The 17,558-nt window shown below is 44.0% G+C and overlaps 1 protein-coding gene and 1 long non-coding RNA gene across 6 annotated transcripts in view; one reads left to right on the forward strand and one right to left on the reverse strand.

Annotated features, from left to right (window-relative positions):
* Nucleotides 1-17,392, reverse strand: part of pccb (propionyl-CoA carboxylase subunit beta) — an 82,439-nt gene extending 65,047 nt beyond the window's left edge. The window contains exon 1 of one of the 5 annotated variants that reach the window (XM_041179536.1): nt 17,263-17,392. Coding sequence is in view for 4 of the 5 variants with exons in the window: in XM_041179528.1 (XP_041035462.1) it covers nt 16,410-16,631 (222 nt within the window). In the remaining variant the exon portion in view is untranslated. Of the gene's footprint in view, nt 1-16,409; nt 17,210-17,262 lie in introns of those variants that run through there. The other 4 variants (XM_041179528.1, XM_041179525.1, XM_041179519.1 and 1 more) reach the window with 4 other exon arrangements.
* On the forward strand, nt 1,617-14,549 carry LOC121272781. The gene is made up of 2 exons (XR_005941912.1): nt 1,617-1,726; nt 13,050-14,549. It is a non-coding gene; the product is annotated as an uncharacterized LOC121272781 (long non-coding RNA).
* Nucleotides 17,393-17,558: the final 166 nt, after the last annotated feature.

Genomic DNA, 17,558 nt, shown 5'->3' on the forward strand with positions numbered 1-17,558 from the left:
ATGCTGCCAGACCTGCTGAGTTTTTCCATGTATTTTTATTTTTGTTTTGGGTTTTTTTGGGGGATGCTTTGTCAGATTGTTTCAACTGTGTAACTTTATTCTTATGTGCTTAAGTGTTTTGTTTCTTCTTGTTAATAAATCCTTTAACATTTTAAAATCCTAAAGGTGTTACCAGAGTTCTATGCTTCTGGGATCAGTAGCTTTTTTCTCCTCATTTTCAAAATACAAAGAAAAAGTTATGATCAGTAAGATAAGTTTCCCTCTGGGATTTGGCTTGGTCAGCAAATAACATCTGCTGTGGCCACAACACGGTGCTCCCATGCATTTGTTGCTATTGTCTTTCTAAAGGTTCGGGGTCACGGGTTTGAAAGATGGGGGAGGAATTTCTCCCCGTTGTGGGGGTTGGACAGGATTGGGCGCGCAGCCAATCTCCGCCTGCGATTGGCTGCACGCCGCCATTTTAAGTGGGTGGGCCAATTAAGGACCGCCCAGCATGACTCGCACCCGGAAACGCTGAGTGCTCCCTGTGCAGGCTAGGGGAGTAGGCTGAGTTGGGGCCTGCATGCACGCGCGAAAGAGTGCAAAAATCTCCCTGAGGCACAAGCTGCCTCAGGGAGATTAGTTTGATTTATAAAAATTTTAATAAAGAAAGAATTTTTTTTTAAGATATGATCCCCATGTGACACCGTCACATGAGCTGGGACACATCAATGAACTTTAATAAAAACTTTCATTCAATTTATAAACACTTCATGAAACCTCAACCCACCTGTGGATGAGGTTTCATGATAAATGCGAAGGCCGCCTGGTCTTAAGGTTGGACTGGCAGCTCAGCTAATCACTTTAATTAGTTTTTAAATGGCCTGAATAGGCCTTTGATAGTTCAGCGAGTGTGCAGCAGACTCCATTGTGTGCCTGCCAAACTGAGGATCAGAATGACGCGCAGTGATGTTGGGACACATGACCGATGTCACCGCTTGTCATTTTACAAGTTGGTACCCTGCTGGCTGACCCAAAGATTCTGGCCATGATGTCAAAGGAGTTGCTGGAGTTCTATCGGTAGATGATAAACACTGCTGCCACTGGTGAAGGGAGTGAATGTTTAAGATGGGGGCTGGCATGCCAATGAAATGGGCTGCTTTGTCCTGCATGGTGTGCAGCTTCTTGAGCATTGTAGGCGTCCCAGTCACCCAGGCAAGTGGAGAGTATTCCATCACACACCTGACTTATGCCTTGTAGATGGTTGACAGGCTTTGGGGAGTCAGGAGATGAATTACAAAACACTCAGACTCTGACCTGCTATTATAGCCACCAATTTTATATGGCTGGACCAGTTAATGGTAATCCCCTGGATAGTGGAGTATTCACTGATAGTAATGCCATTAAATGTCAAGAGGAGATAGTTAAATTCTCTCTTGTTGGAGTTGGTCTTTGCCGACCACTTGTATGGCAAGAATGCCACTTGTTACTTATCAGCCCAATCCTGAATGTTACCCAGGTCTTATTGTGTGTTGACACGGACTGCTTCACTATCTGAGGAATTGGAAATGATACTTGAAGAATATGCAATAATCAGTGAACATTGCCAATTCTGACCTTATGTTGCAGGAAAAGATCATCGAAGCAGCTGAAGATGTTTGGGCCTAGGACACTATCCTTAGAAACTCCTGCAGCAATATCCAGGATGAAATGATTGGCCCCCACCAACCAACTTCCTTTGTGCTAAGTATGATTCCAATCAGTGGAGTTTTCTTCCCGATACTGACTTCAACTTTCTAGGGCTCCTTTATGCCACATTCAAATCCCGTCTTGATGTCAAGGGCAGTCACTCTAACCACACAAATTCAGTTCTTTTGACCATGTTTGGACCAATGAGGTCAGGAGTCAAGCGGCAGAACCAAAATGGAGCATTGGTGATCAGGTTTTTGCCAAGTGCGTACTGTTTGATAGCACTGTCGACAGCAGCTTCTGACACTTTTGCTGATCATTGAGAGTAGATGGATGGGCAATAATTAGACAGATTGGATTTGTGCTGCTTTTTGGGGAAGGGACATACCTGGGCAATTTTCACATTGTCAAGCAGATGCCAGTGTTGTAGCTATACTGGAAAAGTTTGGCTAGGCGCTCAGCTAGTTCTGGAGCACAAGTCTTTAGTGCTACAGCTAGGATGTTATCAGGACCCATAGCCATAGCTGTATCCAGTGCCTTCAGCCAATTCTTGATATCATGTGAAGTGAATCAAATTGGCTGAAGACTGGCATCCGTAATGCTAGGGACCTCGGGCACAGTCACAGATAGATCATCCGCTCGGCACTTTTGGCTGAAGATGGTTATAAAAATGCTTTAGCCTTGCCTTTTGCACCGCTGTTCAGGGTTCTGCTAGCATTGAGGATGGGGATGTTTAAAGAGCCTTCTCATCCAGTTAGTTGTTTAATTGTCCACCACCATTCACGACTGGATTGCATGATTGCAGAGCTTTGATCTGACCTGTTGGTTGTGGGGTCACTTAGCTCTGCCTATAGCATGCTGCTTTCGCTGTCTATTATGCACATTAGTCCTGTGTTTTAGTTTCACTGGGTTGGCATCTTATTTTTAGGTATGCCTAGTGCTGCTCCTGGCATGCTCTCCTAAACTCCTAACTGAACCATGGTTGATCCCTTAGCTTGATGGTCATGGTAGAGTGAGGGAGATGCCAGGCCATGAGATTACAAATTTTGGTTGAATACAATTCTGCCCAGTTTTGCATTGCTAGATATGTTCTGAGTCCATCCCATTTAAGTGTGGTAGAGCCACACAACAAAATGCAGGGTGTCCTTTACCAGTGATCATTTAAATTAATTAGATAAAAACAAAAAACTGCGGATGCTGGAAATCCAAAACAAAAACAGAATTACCTGGAAAAACTCAGCAGGTCTGGCAGCATCGGCGGAGAAGAAAAGAGTTGACGTTTTGAGTCCTCATGAACCAGGGATTCACCTAGTTCTGTCGAAGGGTTATGAGGACTCGAAACGTCAACTCTTTTCTTCTCTGCCGATGCTGCCAGACCTGCTGAGTTTTTCCATTTAAGTTAATTAACCTGGGATACAGTCAAGTCAACAATTCTCAAGAATTCACCACCAAAGTATTCTAGGCTGTTAGCCTGGTTAAATTAGGCAGATGTCAGTTGGAGATCAGTTTTGGAAGATAGATGTTCTTACAAATACTTTCACACAACAGCTCCAATACCTCCACTTCTACAGAATGTGGCTACAATGCCTTGAAGAGTTCTGACATGGTTTGTCTTGAATATGCCAACAAGTAATCCCTCATCACTTGTTAATCATGGTTTTGTTTATTAGACCCATGGTAAATCTATAGCTCGTACCTTGGTATTACACAACAATTTTTCTATATACAATGCTCTCAAGAAAGACCAGTTCAAAGCTGCAAAGATAAAATATTTGTTATATTTGCCTGCAGATATATAAAAGTTCCCTGATCATAAAACATGCACTGGAGTGGAATGTGGTCTGAATCCAATGAGGCTCGACACAAAGTTAGAATAACAATTATGAAAATTTTCACCACCGTGTAAAACAAAATTCTAATACATCTGGATCTATTTAATTTCATTCCATGATCTGTGTGCTCAAGATAGTGGGCATGAAACATGCTGTGTCTTGCAAAACAGAAAACAAAAGACACAAGAACAACAATACCACACATAAAAGGAGATAAGGACTTCAACATGCAAGAATTAATGTCAGGACACAAAGTCAATGTAGGAAGAGATGATAAACTAAGTACACTAAGATTATCATGACCTAAAACACAGGAAAAAACTTGAGGAATTTAAAAAATGTTATTTAACAGAATCAGATTAGCTCGGAGACTTCCTTTGTAAAACGAAGCAACCAACAATAGCCAAGTGTCAGAATAACACCACGCTCAGACTTCTAGTTGCTGGTGAATATGTCAGGCATCATTTTGTACACTGTAGATTTCTAAAAACTATTTGCCAAATCATAAATAATACTGGACCTGTAAAGTCAAAGATGCAAGAAAGAACTTAATAGACCATTCCCCATGAGCACTTCTACAAACAATGCAAGAAACAGACCAACAGTGTAAAGTATCAGTGCACCCATGATGTGGGACAGTGGGGCAATGGTAAACACTCAGGTTCTTCACATCGAAGATACAAATTTAAGACCATAAGAAGTGGGAGTATGCTCACGTAAGAGTTAGTGGGTGAGTAGAGGGAAAGGGCAAAGCAAAAGCAGGACGGTGCTCATTTTGGAGACCTCTGGTTTCAGTCTACCCAACTCATTCTGTGTTGTCAACTCTCCATGATGTCCAACATGCCTCTTCAAAGGCAGCAAAGGACATAACATTTTGTAGCTTTTCTGCAGTTGGCCCTACTCCCTCTGGTTGTAAACCAGCTTATCCTGTAGGAATTGTTGTTCAGATGTTTAAGTTTCAAGAACACATGCAGCAATATCCAGTTCATCTTGCAGTTCATTCAATCTATTCAGTAAAAGATCATGTTTGTTGAAGATGAGTTTTGTTAGCAGGGTGAGAAACTATATTAAAATCTATGTGACATGAAGTTGAGTTATAAATTGCAGCTTGAATGGGTGCAATGCTTCCAGTGGGATTGTGCATGGCAAACACGGAAGAAGTTATCTAGCTATCTGAAGGAGGCAACTATAAAAAATAAGACTTTGTAACATGCATATAAGACAATAAGACGTAGGAGCAGAAGCAGACCATTCAGCCCCTCGAGTCTGCTCTGCCATTCAATGATAATCCTCAACTCCACTTTCCTGCCTTTTCCTCATAACCCTTGATTCCCTTACTATTAAAAATCTGTCTATCTCAGCCTTGCATATACTTAACGACGCAGCCGTTACAGGCCTCTGCGGTAAAGAATTCCACAGATTCACGACCCTCAGAGAAGAAATTCCTCCTCATCTGTCTTAAATGGGCAACCCCATACTATGATTATGCCAACTGGTCCTAGACTCTCCCACAAGGCCAACAACCTCTCAGCATCTATTCTGTCAAGCCCCCTAACAATCTTATATGTTTCAATAAGGCCGCCTCTCATTCTTCTAAACTCCAATGAGTACAGGCCCAACCTACTCAACCTCTCCTCATAAGAAAATCCCTCCCTACCTGGGATCAACCTGGTGAAACTTCTCTGGACTGCATCCAAGACGAGTACATCTTTCCTTAGGTAAGGTGACCAAAACTGTTCACAGTATTCTAGGTGTGGTCTAACTAGTGCCTTGTATAGTTTTAGCAAGACTTCCCTATTTTTATACTCCATTCGCTTTGAAATAAAGGCCAACATTCCATTTGCCTTTCCTATTACCTGCTGAACTTGTATGCTACCTTTTTGGGATTCATACACGAGGACCCTCTGTGCTGCAGCTTTCTTCAGTCTTTCTCCATTTAAGTAATATTCAGCTCCTTTATTCTTCCTGCCAAAATGCATAACCTCTCATTTTCCCACATTACATTCCATCTGTCACATTTTTGCACATTCACTTAACCTGTCTATTTCCCTCTGTAGACTCTGTGTCATCCTCACCACTTGCCTTCCCACCTATTTTTGTGTCATCTTCATTTCCCTCATCCAAGTCATTAATATATATTGTAAATAATTGATTGCAATATAGCTTTGTAAAACAGTTATATAAATATAACATACGAGCTCATACATAAGTAGTACACAATAATTATCTACTTAACGTATTAATTTTAATTCCCAGCCCTATTTCTACACTCATTGTCAACAGCCTGGATATATGCAACTTTCATTATCTAACTCTTTCATCATTTTAATCATGTATCTCTCTCTTTCTTCCTCTCCCCTTTTTCCCCCCAAAAGAAGAAAAGCCACAAAAACCTTATTTATAATAATATAGTGCAATTAAAGATTTAAAGCTGCAGCAGCAGTATTCAGCCAAACATACCAGCTTCCATCATCTTGTTACCCATGGCATCTTCATTTCTTAAATTCTAATTTCAAACCTTGCAGTGTGAAATTCCTTAGCTTAACCGTAGAACTATCACTTCTCAGTCCAAAGGTTGGGATTACAGGCCCACAACATAAAGACTGAACACAGGGCTTACACATCAGTACAGCACTAAGTGCACTGTCATGCACCCAGGTCACCAAGATGTCTTGATTTCTTTATTGTTTTTACATGACAACCAAACTGATACTTGCATTGTGGAATAGTTCCAGTGATGTCCCAGTACAGTCCAATCTCAATTGTACATTATCAAAATTGTTAGGGAATGGAGACAGTTTAAATAAATTATATTGGTATTTGTAGGTGTTAGGAATGACTTTAGCTTTAAAGTTTAACTTTGATTTGTATTTCTGTATGTGTGCTAAGAAAGGTCAAATTGAGTTTGTTTTACTTCAAAAGGAACTTGCATTTCTAATTAGTTATACAACCGTAAACTAAGTTAAGCAAACATGGGGAGAAGAATTGGGCTGTTGCCTAGCAACAGGGGTCCAGTGAGGCAGGTCCCTCCCACAGACTCACAGAAAAACTAAAGAAACAGCAGTTTTAAGTTTGGTTTGAAGTCAAATCCCCAGAGAGGTTGCAGCAAAGCCAGTTCCAAGCTGAAGTTGGTTGAAAGTAGCTGCCGGAGAGAGAATGGAGCCAGAGGGGCAGATAGCCAGTCCCAAGCAGACCGTCTAGCCAAAGGATGGACAGGAACCTGGAAAAGGTCCTGTTAAGTGAAATTAAGAGTGAGGGGCAGACAGAAAGGCTCTAAGCTTCAGATTTAAAGAGACAAAAGCTGCAAAAAGCAGATTTAAAAGTGAGAACAGCTTGCAAGTAGAAAGAAGGTCCAAAGGGATGGCTGAAGGTCTGTAACTCTTTTCAATGAGCACATGAAGCAGTGGTACTGTTGTTGACTGAGATAGTGAGAAAGAGTCGGTTTGGGAGACGATTCCAAGGCAAGATCTTGGAGAGTGAAAATTGGAAACCCTTGTGAAAAACGGAGTTCAGTGAGACTGGTTGGCTCACGGTGTGACAAGCCTCTGGAGAGAGCTGCGGAGAGATCCATAGCATCTGGTTGAGGTAGCATCTTTCACTTGGTTTCAGAGTGTGGTATGTCTGACCACAGGGTGCTTATTGGTACATGGACTGTGTACTTACTGTGGACATTAGCATATAAGATAGCTTTTGTAACTTGTCTTATCCTTACAAATCTGTATATAGCTGTAAAGGTATAGTTGTGGGTGAAGGAGTATTGTAACATAGTTCATCTTTTTTTGTCTAACAAATGTTTTATTCTTTTGTTAAAAGTTCATCAGCTGACTCCTGTGACTCTGTTGAGTAGTTATTCTCCATGTATCTAAACAAACAAATAAAAGTTAGGATCTATCAAGCTGGGTTCCACTCTGGGATCAGGCTTATCCGGGGGAAACCTCAGCTGGAATCATAACACCAAGGAACACATGAACGACTGGAACTTATATCAAATGGTCTTACACTGCTCATTTATAAACCCATTGTATTCACACACCATTGCTAGTCATTTTATTTGCTTCTATTACTGTGTGTTTATGAAGCAAACAGAGCAAGGTCATTAGGTGCAACCAATCAAACAGGAAAAGGCCAGTAAATCCATTAAATCTATCCATTCTTTCACTGATTTAAATGCCATTTACCCAAGCAATCAGATCCACGAAACTCTCTCTCTTCAGAAAAAATCTAATTCCCTCTTCAAACTTATCCACTTAAACTGTTGTATGTGTTTTCCCCATTTTTTATCAGAAACTTCATTTATCTTTGACTTTTTTTTTAATTCGTTCACGGGATGTGGGCTTCTCTGGCTGGGCCAGCATTTTTATTGCCTATCCCTTGTTGCCCTTGAGATGGTGTTGAACTGCCTTCTTGAACTGCTGCAGTCCATGTGGTGTAGGTACACCCTCAGTGCTGTGAGAGAGTTTCAGGATGTTGACCCAGCAACAGTGAAGGAACGGTGATATATTTCCAAGTCAGGATGATGAGTTACTTGGAGGGGAACCTCCAGGTGGTGATGTTCCCATCTACTTGCTGCCCTTGTCCTTCAAGGTGGTAGCAATCGTGGGTTTGAAAGGTGCTGTTTAAGGAGCCTTGGTGAATTTCTGCAGTGCATCTGGTAGATGGTGCACAGTGCTGCTACCATACATCAATGGTGGAGGGAGTGAATGTTTGTGGATGTGGTGCCAATCAAGCGGGCTGCTTTGTCCTGGACGGTGTCCAGCTTCTTCAGTGTTGTGGGAGCTGCACTCATCCAGGCAAGTGGGGAGTATTCCATCACACTCCTGACTTGTGCCTTGTAGATGGTGGACAGGCTTTGGGAGTCAGGAGGTGAGTACTAGACGCACGATTCCTAAACTCTGACCTGCTCGTGTAACCACAGTATTTATATGGCTAGTCCAGCTCAGTTTCTGGTCAATGGTAACCCCCCAGGATGTTGATAGTGGGGAATTCAGTGATGGTAATGCCATTGAACATCAAGGGGCGATGGCTGGATTTTCTCTTGTTGGAGATGGTCATTGCCTGACAGTTGTGTGGTGTGAATGTTAGTTGACACTTATCACCCCAAGCCTGGATACTGTCCAGGTCTTGCTGCATTTGGACATGGACTGCTTCAGTATCTGAGGAGTTGCGATGGTGCTGAACATTGTGCAATCATGAGCGAACATCCCCACTTCTGGCCTTATGATGGAAGCAAGGTCATTGATGAAGCAGCTGAATATGGTTGGGCCCAGGACACAACCCTGAGGAACTTCTGCAGTGATGTCCTGAAGCTGAGATGACTGACCTCCAACAACCACAACCATCTTCCTTTGTGTTTGGTATGACTCCAACCAGCGGAGTTTTCCCCGATTTCCTCCATTGACTCCGGTTTTGCTAGGGCTTCTTGATGTCACGCTCAGTCAAATGCTGCCTTGATATCAAGGGCAGACACTATCATCTCACCTTGGGAGTTCAGCTTTTCAGTCCATGTTTGAACCAAGGCTGTAGTGAGGTCAGGAGTTGAGTGGCCCTGGCAGAACCCAAACTGGACATCAGTGAGCAGATTATTGCTAAGCAAGTGCCACTTGATAGCACTGTCGATGATCCCTTCCATTACTTTACCGATGATCGAGCGTAGTCTGATGGGGTGGTAATTGGCCGAGTTGTATTTGTCCTGCTTTTTGTGTACAGGACATAACTGGGCAATTTCCCACATAGCTGGGTAGATGCCAGTGTTATAGCTGTACTGGAACAGCTTGGCTAGGGGCGCGGCAAGTTCTGCAGCACAAGTCTACAGTACTATTGCCGGAATACTGTCAGGGCCCACAGCCTATGCAATATCCAGTGCCTTCAGCCGTTTCTTGATATCATGTGGAGTGAATCAAATTGGCTGAAGACTGGCATCTGTGATGCTGGGGACCTCTGGAGGAAGCAGAGATGGATCATCCACTCCGCACTTCCGGCTGAAGATTGTTACGAATGCACTGCTGTGCTGGGCTGCTCCACCATTGAGGATGGGGATATTTGTGGAGCCTCTTCCTCCAGTTAGTTGTTTAATTGTCCACCACCATTCACGAAAGGATATGGCAGGACTGCAGAGCTTCGGTCTGATCCAGTTGTGGTATACCTTAGCTCTGTCTATCACTTGCTGCTTGTGCTGTTTGGCACGCAAGTAGTCCTGTGTTCATTGAACTAGGGTTGATCCCCTGGCTTGATGGTAATAGTAGAGTGGGGTATATGTCGGGTTAGATTGTGTTCCGAGTACAATTCTGCTGCTGCGGAAGGCCCACAGTGCCTCACGGATGCCCAGTCTTGAGTTGCTAGATCTGTTCGAAATCTATCCCATTTAGCATGGTGGTGGTGCTACACAACGCGATGGAGGATATCCTCAATGCGAAGGCAGGACTTCATCTCCACAATGACTGTGCGGTGGTCACTCCTACCGATACTGTCATGGGCAGATGCATCTGTGGCAGGCAAGTTGGTGAGGATAAGGTCAAGTATGTTTTTCCCTCTTGCTGGTTCCCTCACCACCTGCCGTAGACCCAGTCTACAGCTATGTCCTTTAGGACTCAGCCAGTGTTGGTGCTACTGAGCCACTTTTGGTGATGGACATTGAAGTCCCCCACCCAGAGTACATTCTGCACCCTTGCCACCTTCAGTGCTTCCTCCAAGTGACGTTCAACATGGAGGAGCACTGATTCATTAGCTGAGGGAGGGCAGTACCTGGTAATCAGCAGGTTTCCTTGCCCATGTCTGCCCTGATGCCATGAGACTTCATGGGGTCCGTAGTTGATGTTGAGGACTCCCAACTGTATACCACTGTGCCATCACCTCTGCTGGGTCTGTCCTGTTGGTGCTACAGGACATGCCCAGGGATGGTGATGATGGAGTCTGAGACATTATCTGTCAGTTATGATTCCGTGAGGATGACTATGTCAGGCTGTTGCCTGACTAGGCTTGAGTCAGCTCTCCCAATTTCGGTCAAATGCTGCCTTGATGTCAGGGGCAGTAACTTCATCCATCTCGGGAGTTCAGCTCTTTTGTTTATGTTTGAACCAAGGCTGTAATGAGGTCAGGAGCTGAGTGGCCCCAGCAGAATCCAAACTGAGCATTAGTTAGCAGTTTATTGATAACCATGTGCCACTTTATAGCACTGTTGATGACCCCTTCCATCACTTTACCGATGATCGACAGTAAACTGATGGGGTGATAATTGGCTGGCTTGGATTTGTCCTGCTTTGTGTGTACAAGACATATCTGAGCAATTTTCCACATTGCCGGATAGATACCAGTGTTGTAGTTGTACTGTAAAAGCTTGGCTAGGGACACGGCCTGTTCTGGAGCACAAGTCTTCGGTACTATTTCCAGGATATTGTCAGGGCCCATAGTCTTTGCAGTATCCCCTGCCTTCAGCCGTTTCTTCATATCACGTGGAGTGAATCGAATTGGCTGAAGACTGACATGTGTGACACTGGGGACCTCTGGAGGAGGCCAAGATGGATCATCTATTTGGCACTTCTGGCTCAAGATTGTTGCAAATGCTTCAGCCTTATCTTTTGCATTGATACGCTGGGCTCCACCATCATTGATGATGGAGATATTTGTGCAGCCTCTTCCTCCAATGAGTTGTTTAATTGTCCATCACCATTCACAATTGGATGAGGCAGATCTACAGAGCTTCGATCTGATCTGTTGGTTGTGGAATTGCTATCACATCTTCTTATGCTTGTTGGCATACAAGTAGTCCTGTGTTGCAGCTTCACCAGATTGACACCTCATTTTTAGGTACGCCTGGTGCTGTTCCTGGCATGCCCTCCTGCACTCTTCATTGAACTAGTATTGATCCTCTGGCTTGGTGGTAAGGTTGAGTGGGAGAAATGCCATGCCATGAGGTTACAGATGAGTACAATTCTGCTGCTGCAGATGGCCCACAGCACCTCAATGTTGCCCAATCGAGTTGCTAGATCTGTTTGAAATCAATCCCATTTAGCACGGTAGTAGTGCCACACAACACGATGGAGGGCATCATCAACGTGAAGGCAGGACTCCTACCGATACTGTCACAGACAGTTTCATCTGTGGCAGGCAGGTTTGAGAGGATGAAGTCATGTATGTTTTTCCCTCTTGCTGGTTCCCTCACACTTGCCGCAGACTCAGTCTAGCAGCTATGTCCTTTTGGGCTTGGTTAGCTCAGTCAGAAGCAGTGCTCCCAAGCCACACTTGGTCATGGACATTGAAGTCCCCCATCCAGAGTACATTCTGTGTTCTTGCGCCCTCGGTGCTTTCTCCATGTGGTGTGCAACATGGAAGGGTTCTGAGCCATCAACTGACAAGTTGTGGGTGGGAGTGGTGGTACATGGTAATCAGCAGGCGGTTTCCTTGCCCATGTTTGACCCGATGCCGTGAGGACTCCCAGGACAACATGCTCCCGACTATATATCACTGTGCCGCCACCTCTGCTGGGTCCATCCTGCCGATGGGACAGCACATACCCAGGGATGGTGATAGTGGTATCTAGGACATTATCTGTAAGGTATGATTCTGTGAGTATAACTATGTCAAGCTGTCTGTTGCTTCTTCAGCTCTGAAGAAGAGTCATATGGACTCAAAATGTTAACTCGTTTCCCTCTCCACAGATGCCAGACCTGCTGAGCTTTTCCAGCATTTTCTGTTTTTATGTTTGTTACATGACTAGTCTGAGAGACAGCTCTCCCAATTTTGGCACTAGCTCCCAGATGTTAGTAAGGAGGACTTTGCAGGGTCAACAGAGCAGCGTTTGCCATTGTCGTTTTGTGTGCCTAGGTCGATGCCGGCTGGTCTGTCCTGTTTCATTCCTTTTAGCAGTTTGAAAGTCAACCACATTGCTGTGGGCCTGGAGTCACATGTAGGTGAGGCCAGGTAAGGACAGCAAATTTCCTTTCCTAAGGGGCATTAGTGGACCAGATGGGTTTTTATGGTCAACCAGATTTTTATTGAATTTGAGTTTCACCATGGTGGGATTTGATCCTAGGACTCCCCAAGCTTTACTCTGGGTCTCTCAATTCCTTGTCCAGTGACAACATCACTATACCACTGCCTCCCCACAGGCTTAAGGAGGCAGAGCTCTAAAGCTGTGCACAAACTGAACTGTTTAACTCTCCAAGTACCGCATACGTACACAAGGCATACTTGTCTAAGGATTTAAGTAATTTTTTAGCATGGTTATATCCTTCAGATGTAGGTTTTCATTGGCTAGCAAACTACAGTTTAATTTTTACAGCCATTAAACATCTTATTAAAACAAAGTTGATCCTACCTCAAAGCAACAGAGACTCATCTAAATGTATGGAAATCTAAATGTATGGAAATCATTTTGAAGTTAAAAATTAAAAGTAAAAAGGGTTTTGAAATAGAAAGTGTATAGCCAATCTTATGAAAAAGGCAAGCATGGAATTACATTGATTTTGGAATTTAATTTAACAATTTAGTTTTAATATACTTAATGTACTGTTATTCTTGATGTTTGTAATTGTAATACTGTGTTTATTTCAGGCAATCTGAGCTGCTAACTTCAATGAACAAAACTGTGGCAAATGGATTTAAACGTGAGATTAGTTTGGACCTAAAAGAGGTTAAGCAGGGTACTTCCTAAATGGTGAAAAGCTAAAAACAGTGGGGGTTCAAGGAGACTTAGAGATCCTGGTACATGGATGATTAAAACGTCAATAGGTACAGAAAATAATCAGAGAGGCTAATGGGATGCTCGCCAATATATCTGGAAGACTAGAGTACAAAGGGGTAGAAATCATGCTTCATGTATACGAAGCCTTGGTTAGGTCACATCTGGAGCATTGAGCAATTCTTGACATCACTGCTCAGGAAGGATATATTAGCCTTGGAGGGAGTGAAGCATATATACCAGAATATTAACTGGGCTCCAAATGTTCAATTACAAAAGGAGAGATTACATAAACTAGGGTTGTATTCCCCGGAATTTAAATGATTAAGGGGCAATTTGATCAAACTTTTCAAGATATTATGAGGAACGGAAGGGTAGGTCAAGAGAAACTATTTCGACGAGTTGAAGAGCCCAGGAGCAGGGAAGATAGTCGAAATATTAGAAGCAGACCTACAGGAGTGAAATTAGTAAATACTCCTTCACACAGAGTGTATTAGAAGCTTGGAACTCCCCTCTTCAAATTGAATCTGATGTTAGATCAATGTTAATTTTACAATTGAGATTGATAGAGCGTTATTAACCAAAGGGATATTAAGAGAATGGTGGAACAGCTTGGGTGGCAAAATGGCGTACTTCTATTCCCTTGTATTTATTACATGCCAATATGAACACAGAAACTGAAAGGAAGAATATACAAGAGAGTTGTGAGACTGGCTTTGTTATATAGTGCAGAAACCGAGGCAACATCAGGGAGAGAGGAAAAACAACTGAATACAACTGAGATGTGGCGGCTGAGATGGATGTGTGGAGTAACGAGAAAGGACAAGATCAGTAACCAGTACATCAGCCAGTTAGTGAAGATTATGGGAGCATCAAAGAAAGCAACTAAGAAGAGATATAAAAGGTATGGCAAGTGCGAAAGAGGACATGTGGTGAGGGGAAGTGATGGAGATGGGACTGCTAGGAAGAACAGGAAGGCCTAAGACCAGATGGAATGATGCGGTGGCGAGAGGTTTATAAGCAGCAGGATCGGAAGAGGAATAGGTGACTGACACAAGGAGATGGAGAAGGATGATCAACTCGTATTGTGGTGACCCCAAGTAAAATGGGAGAATTCAAAAAAGAAAAAACATGGACACAGTAAAAAGGATTTTTTGTAGTGAAACTGCACTATAAAAAATGTGAAGTACCAAGAAACCAAATGTTCTCAATTGCAGAAGACGGCATCCTTACTTTTGCAAGGAATGCTGGTCTTGTATTAACATTACAGGTATTAGGAGCAACCAGAAGCAAATGAATGCTCAGTCCAATGGCATGTTCTCACATGTTACCCAACTATCTTTACAATTTGAAATAAAAGTGTGTTAATCTAATGTATGCACAAACGGTATCGCAGAGATTTTTTTCTAGTTTGTAATAAATATAATTAAAACCTCCTTGGGAATTAAATGTTAAAAACACAAACACAAAAAGAGTTTTATTAAAATCTGGTTTACACCATCATAAGAAAGCTCAAACAAACTGCCAACAAAATAATTGACGTTGGCTGAGTTTTTGAACACTTGTTACATAGATGTCCTTAAGAGCTGGGTAAACAAGGATAGGCTCCTCCCAGCACCCACAACAAACATCATTTGCCCCATGACATATCCTTTGTCTTATCAATTCCATCTCATTTCCTCAGTTCTTTTGTCTCCGGTGCATCTGCTCTGACGATGCCACCTTCCAAAACGGCGCTTCTGACATGTCTTCCTCCTTCCTTAACCGAGGTTCCCCACACCCACCCCCACTGTGTGGTTGCCAGGGCACTCAACTGTGTCCGATCCATCCCCCACACCTCTGCCCTCACCGCTTCCCCTCTCTCCCTCCCAGAACTATGATAGGGTCCCCCTTTTCCTCACTTTTCACCCACCCGCCTCCACATTGAAAGGATCATCCTCTGCTATTTCCGCCAACTCCAGCATGCTGGTCTCCCTCAGCCGTTCCCTCTGTGACACCCTGGTCCACTCTACCATCACTCCCAACACCTCATCCCCTTCCCACAGCACCTTCCCATGCAATCGCAGAAGGTGCAACACCTGCCTGTTTACCTCCTCCCTCCTCATCGTCCAAGGGCTCAAACACTCCTTTCAGGTGAAGCAGCACTTCACTTGCATCTCCTTCAATTTGGTCCACTGGACTCGCTGCTCCCAATTGGTCTCCTCTACATTGGGGAGACCAAATGCAGACTGGGTGACTGCTTTGCGGAACATTTTCGCTCAGTCTGCGAGCATGACCCATACCTTCCTGTCACTTGCCAATTCAACACATCATCCTGCTCTCATGCCCACAGGTCCATCCTTGGCCTGCTCCAGTGAAGCCCAACGCAAACTGGAGGAACGGCACCTCATCTTCCGATTACGCACTTTACAGCCTTCTGGGCTTAACACTGAATTCAACAACTTCAGACCATGAACTCTCTCCTCTACCTTTCCCACGTTTTAAATCTTTTTTTTTTCAAATTTAATTTTATTAAAATTATTTGTTTTTATTCATTCATTGAGTTATTTTTCATCCTTTTTCACCCCTCCAACACCCACCCCCACAAAACAAGGCCATCTGTCACTTATTTCTTTGTTGTTCTTTCAGAGTGCTGACCCTTGTCCTGCCATTAACACATTCTGCTTTACCTTTATACCACTGTCAGCACCTTCTATGCTCTTCACTACAACCATTAACACTCTTGTGTCCATGACAGATTTCCCCCCGCCTATCACTGATCTTCTATCTTGCTTCACCTGCTCCACCCTGCCGAAACAGTATAAATTCCATCACACTTGCACTCTTTAGCTCTTAAGAAGAGTCATACGGACTCGAAACGTTAACTCTGTTTCTCTCTCCACAGATGCTGCCAGACCAGCTGGGTTTTTCCAGCATTTTCTGTTTCTGTTTTCCAGCATCTGCAGCATTTTGCTTATATCTTTCGTGAAATATGGAATCTCCAAGACGGGTTATTGTTTAACTGAAATATTGGCGATTATTCATTACAACCAGGATTAGTGGCCCAGCTGCTCAGCCTGTGGAACCAGGATCTTCAGGCTTGGGGACCATAATCACATCTTTTTATGATGGCGAGCTTCACAGATTAAATAACAGCGAGATTACAGAGAAGAAATAGGCTTGAACGTGTGGTCATTATGATTTAATAACTTCCAGCCGGTAAAACACTGCCACGACTGATATGCCAAACATACCCGCTTGTGCTGGGCATCTATCCGGTGTTGACCTCCTCCCAGCATCGCCCTCTGAGACTTCTTCTCGATTCTCTCTTGCACGGTCAAGTGGCTGACTGAATACCATTGCTTCCGCTCCTCGGTAATTCTGATCGCTGCGACAGCGGGTGAGACGTTTTTACGAACTCGCAGTCCGCCTGCCAGCAGCCGAGAACAACACAACATCACCAAGCCAGTCGCCATGATCCGGACTGGGTTCTCGGTTTCTGGCTGACCAAACACACTCGAGGTCGGCGGTGCGTCAGTTGATTGGCAGAGCGAGAAACCAATGGGATTCCTCAGCTGCGACAGAGGATAGGATCTCAGCCAATGAATTGAGAGTAGGCGGGCTCATGACCTGCCAGCTCGTGTGAACCGAACGTGCGCAATGAGTCCTTCCTTCAGCTGCGCGCTTTGGATTCTGGGAGTTGTAGTCCAGAAGGGAGGGTTTTAGAAATGAACGCTCACACTATCATCGCCCACTGGAAACTGCAGATCCCGGTGTGCCTCACCAGCGAGCCCAACCCGTTAGCGCGAAGGACCTCAACAGGGCTCCGCTCCTATTGGCTGAGCAGCCGAGCAGCGCCCAGTTCCGACCTCCATATAAAAAGCCACTCCACTCGGCCTTGGCAACATGTAAAATCAAAAAAAGCGTTGCAGGCGCGGAAGACCGGTTTCTAAACATAGCTTTATTCCTACAAAAAGTAGGCGAATAAAACCGAAGGCAATTATTTTACACCACAGCCTACATTTAAAAAGGATATAATTAATATCGAGAGCGAGTCAATTTCTTTTTGAAAACAAATGAAGCCGATCAGGCATTTGGGAAGATTACCTTCGTCTTTCTACCAGTCACGTGACTGGCGCTCGAGCTCTTTCCGTTTTTTCCTCTTTAAACGAACGTTTCCACCATTTAAAAAAAAATCCACCCCCCCCGCATCTCCTCCAATAATCCAAACGCGCCGCTACCCTTGGCGTTTCCTTCCGAATCTGGGTAAAATTTAGACTTGGTGGGTGGAGGGGAAATATATCCCGTCAGCGGGCGTGAGAGGGAGGAAAGCCGCCAGCGGCGGGGGCTGAGGATGATGGTGTCGATGTCGGGCCCGGGGCGGCTTGTGAGGGATTGAGCTC

Source organism: Carcharodon carcharias, chromosome 2, assembly GCF_017639515.1.
Source record: "Carcharodon carcharias isolate sCarCar2 chromosome 2, sCarCar2.pri, whole genome shotgun sequence".
Taxonomy (NCBI): Eukaryota; Metazoa; Chordata; class Chondrichthyes; order Lamniformes; family Lamnidae; genus Carcharodon; species Carcharodon carcharias.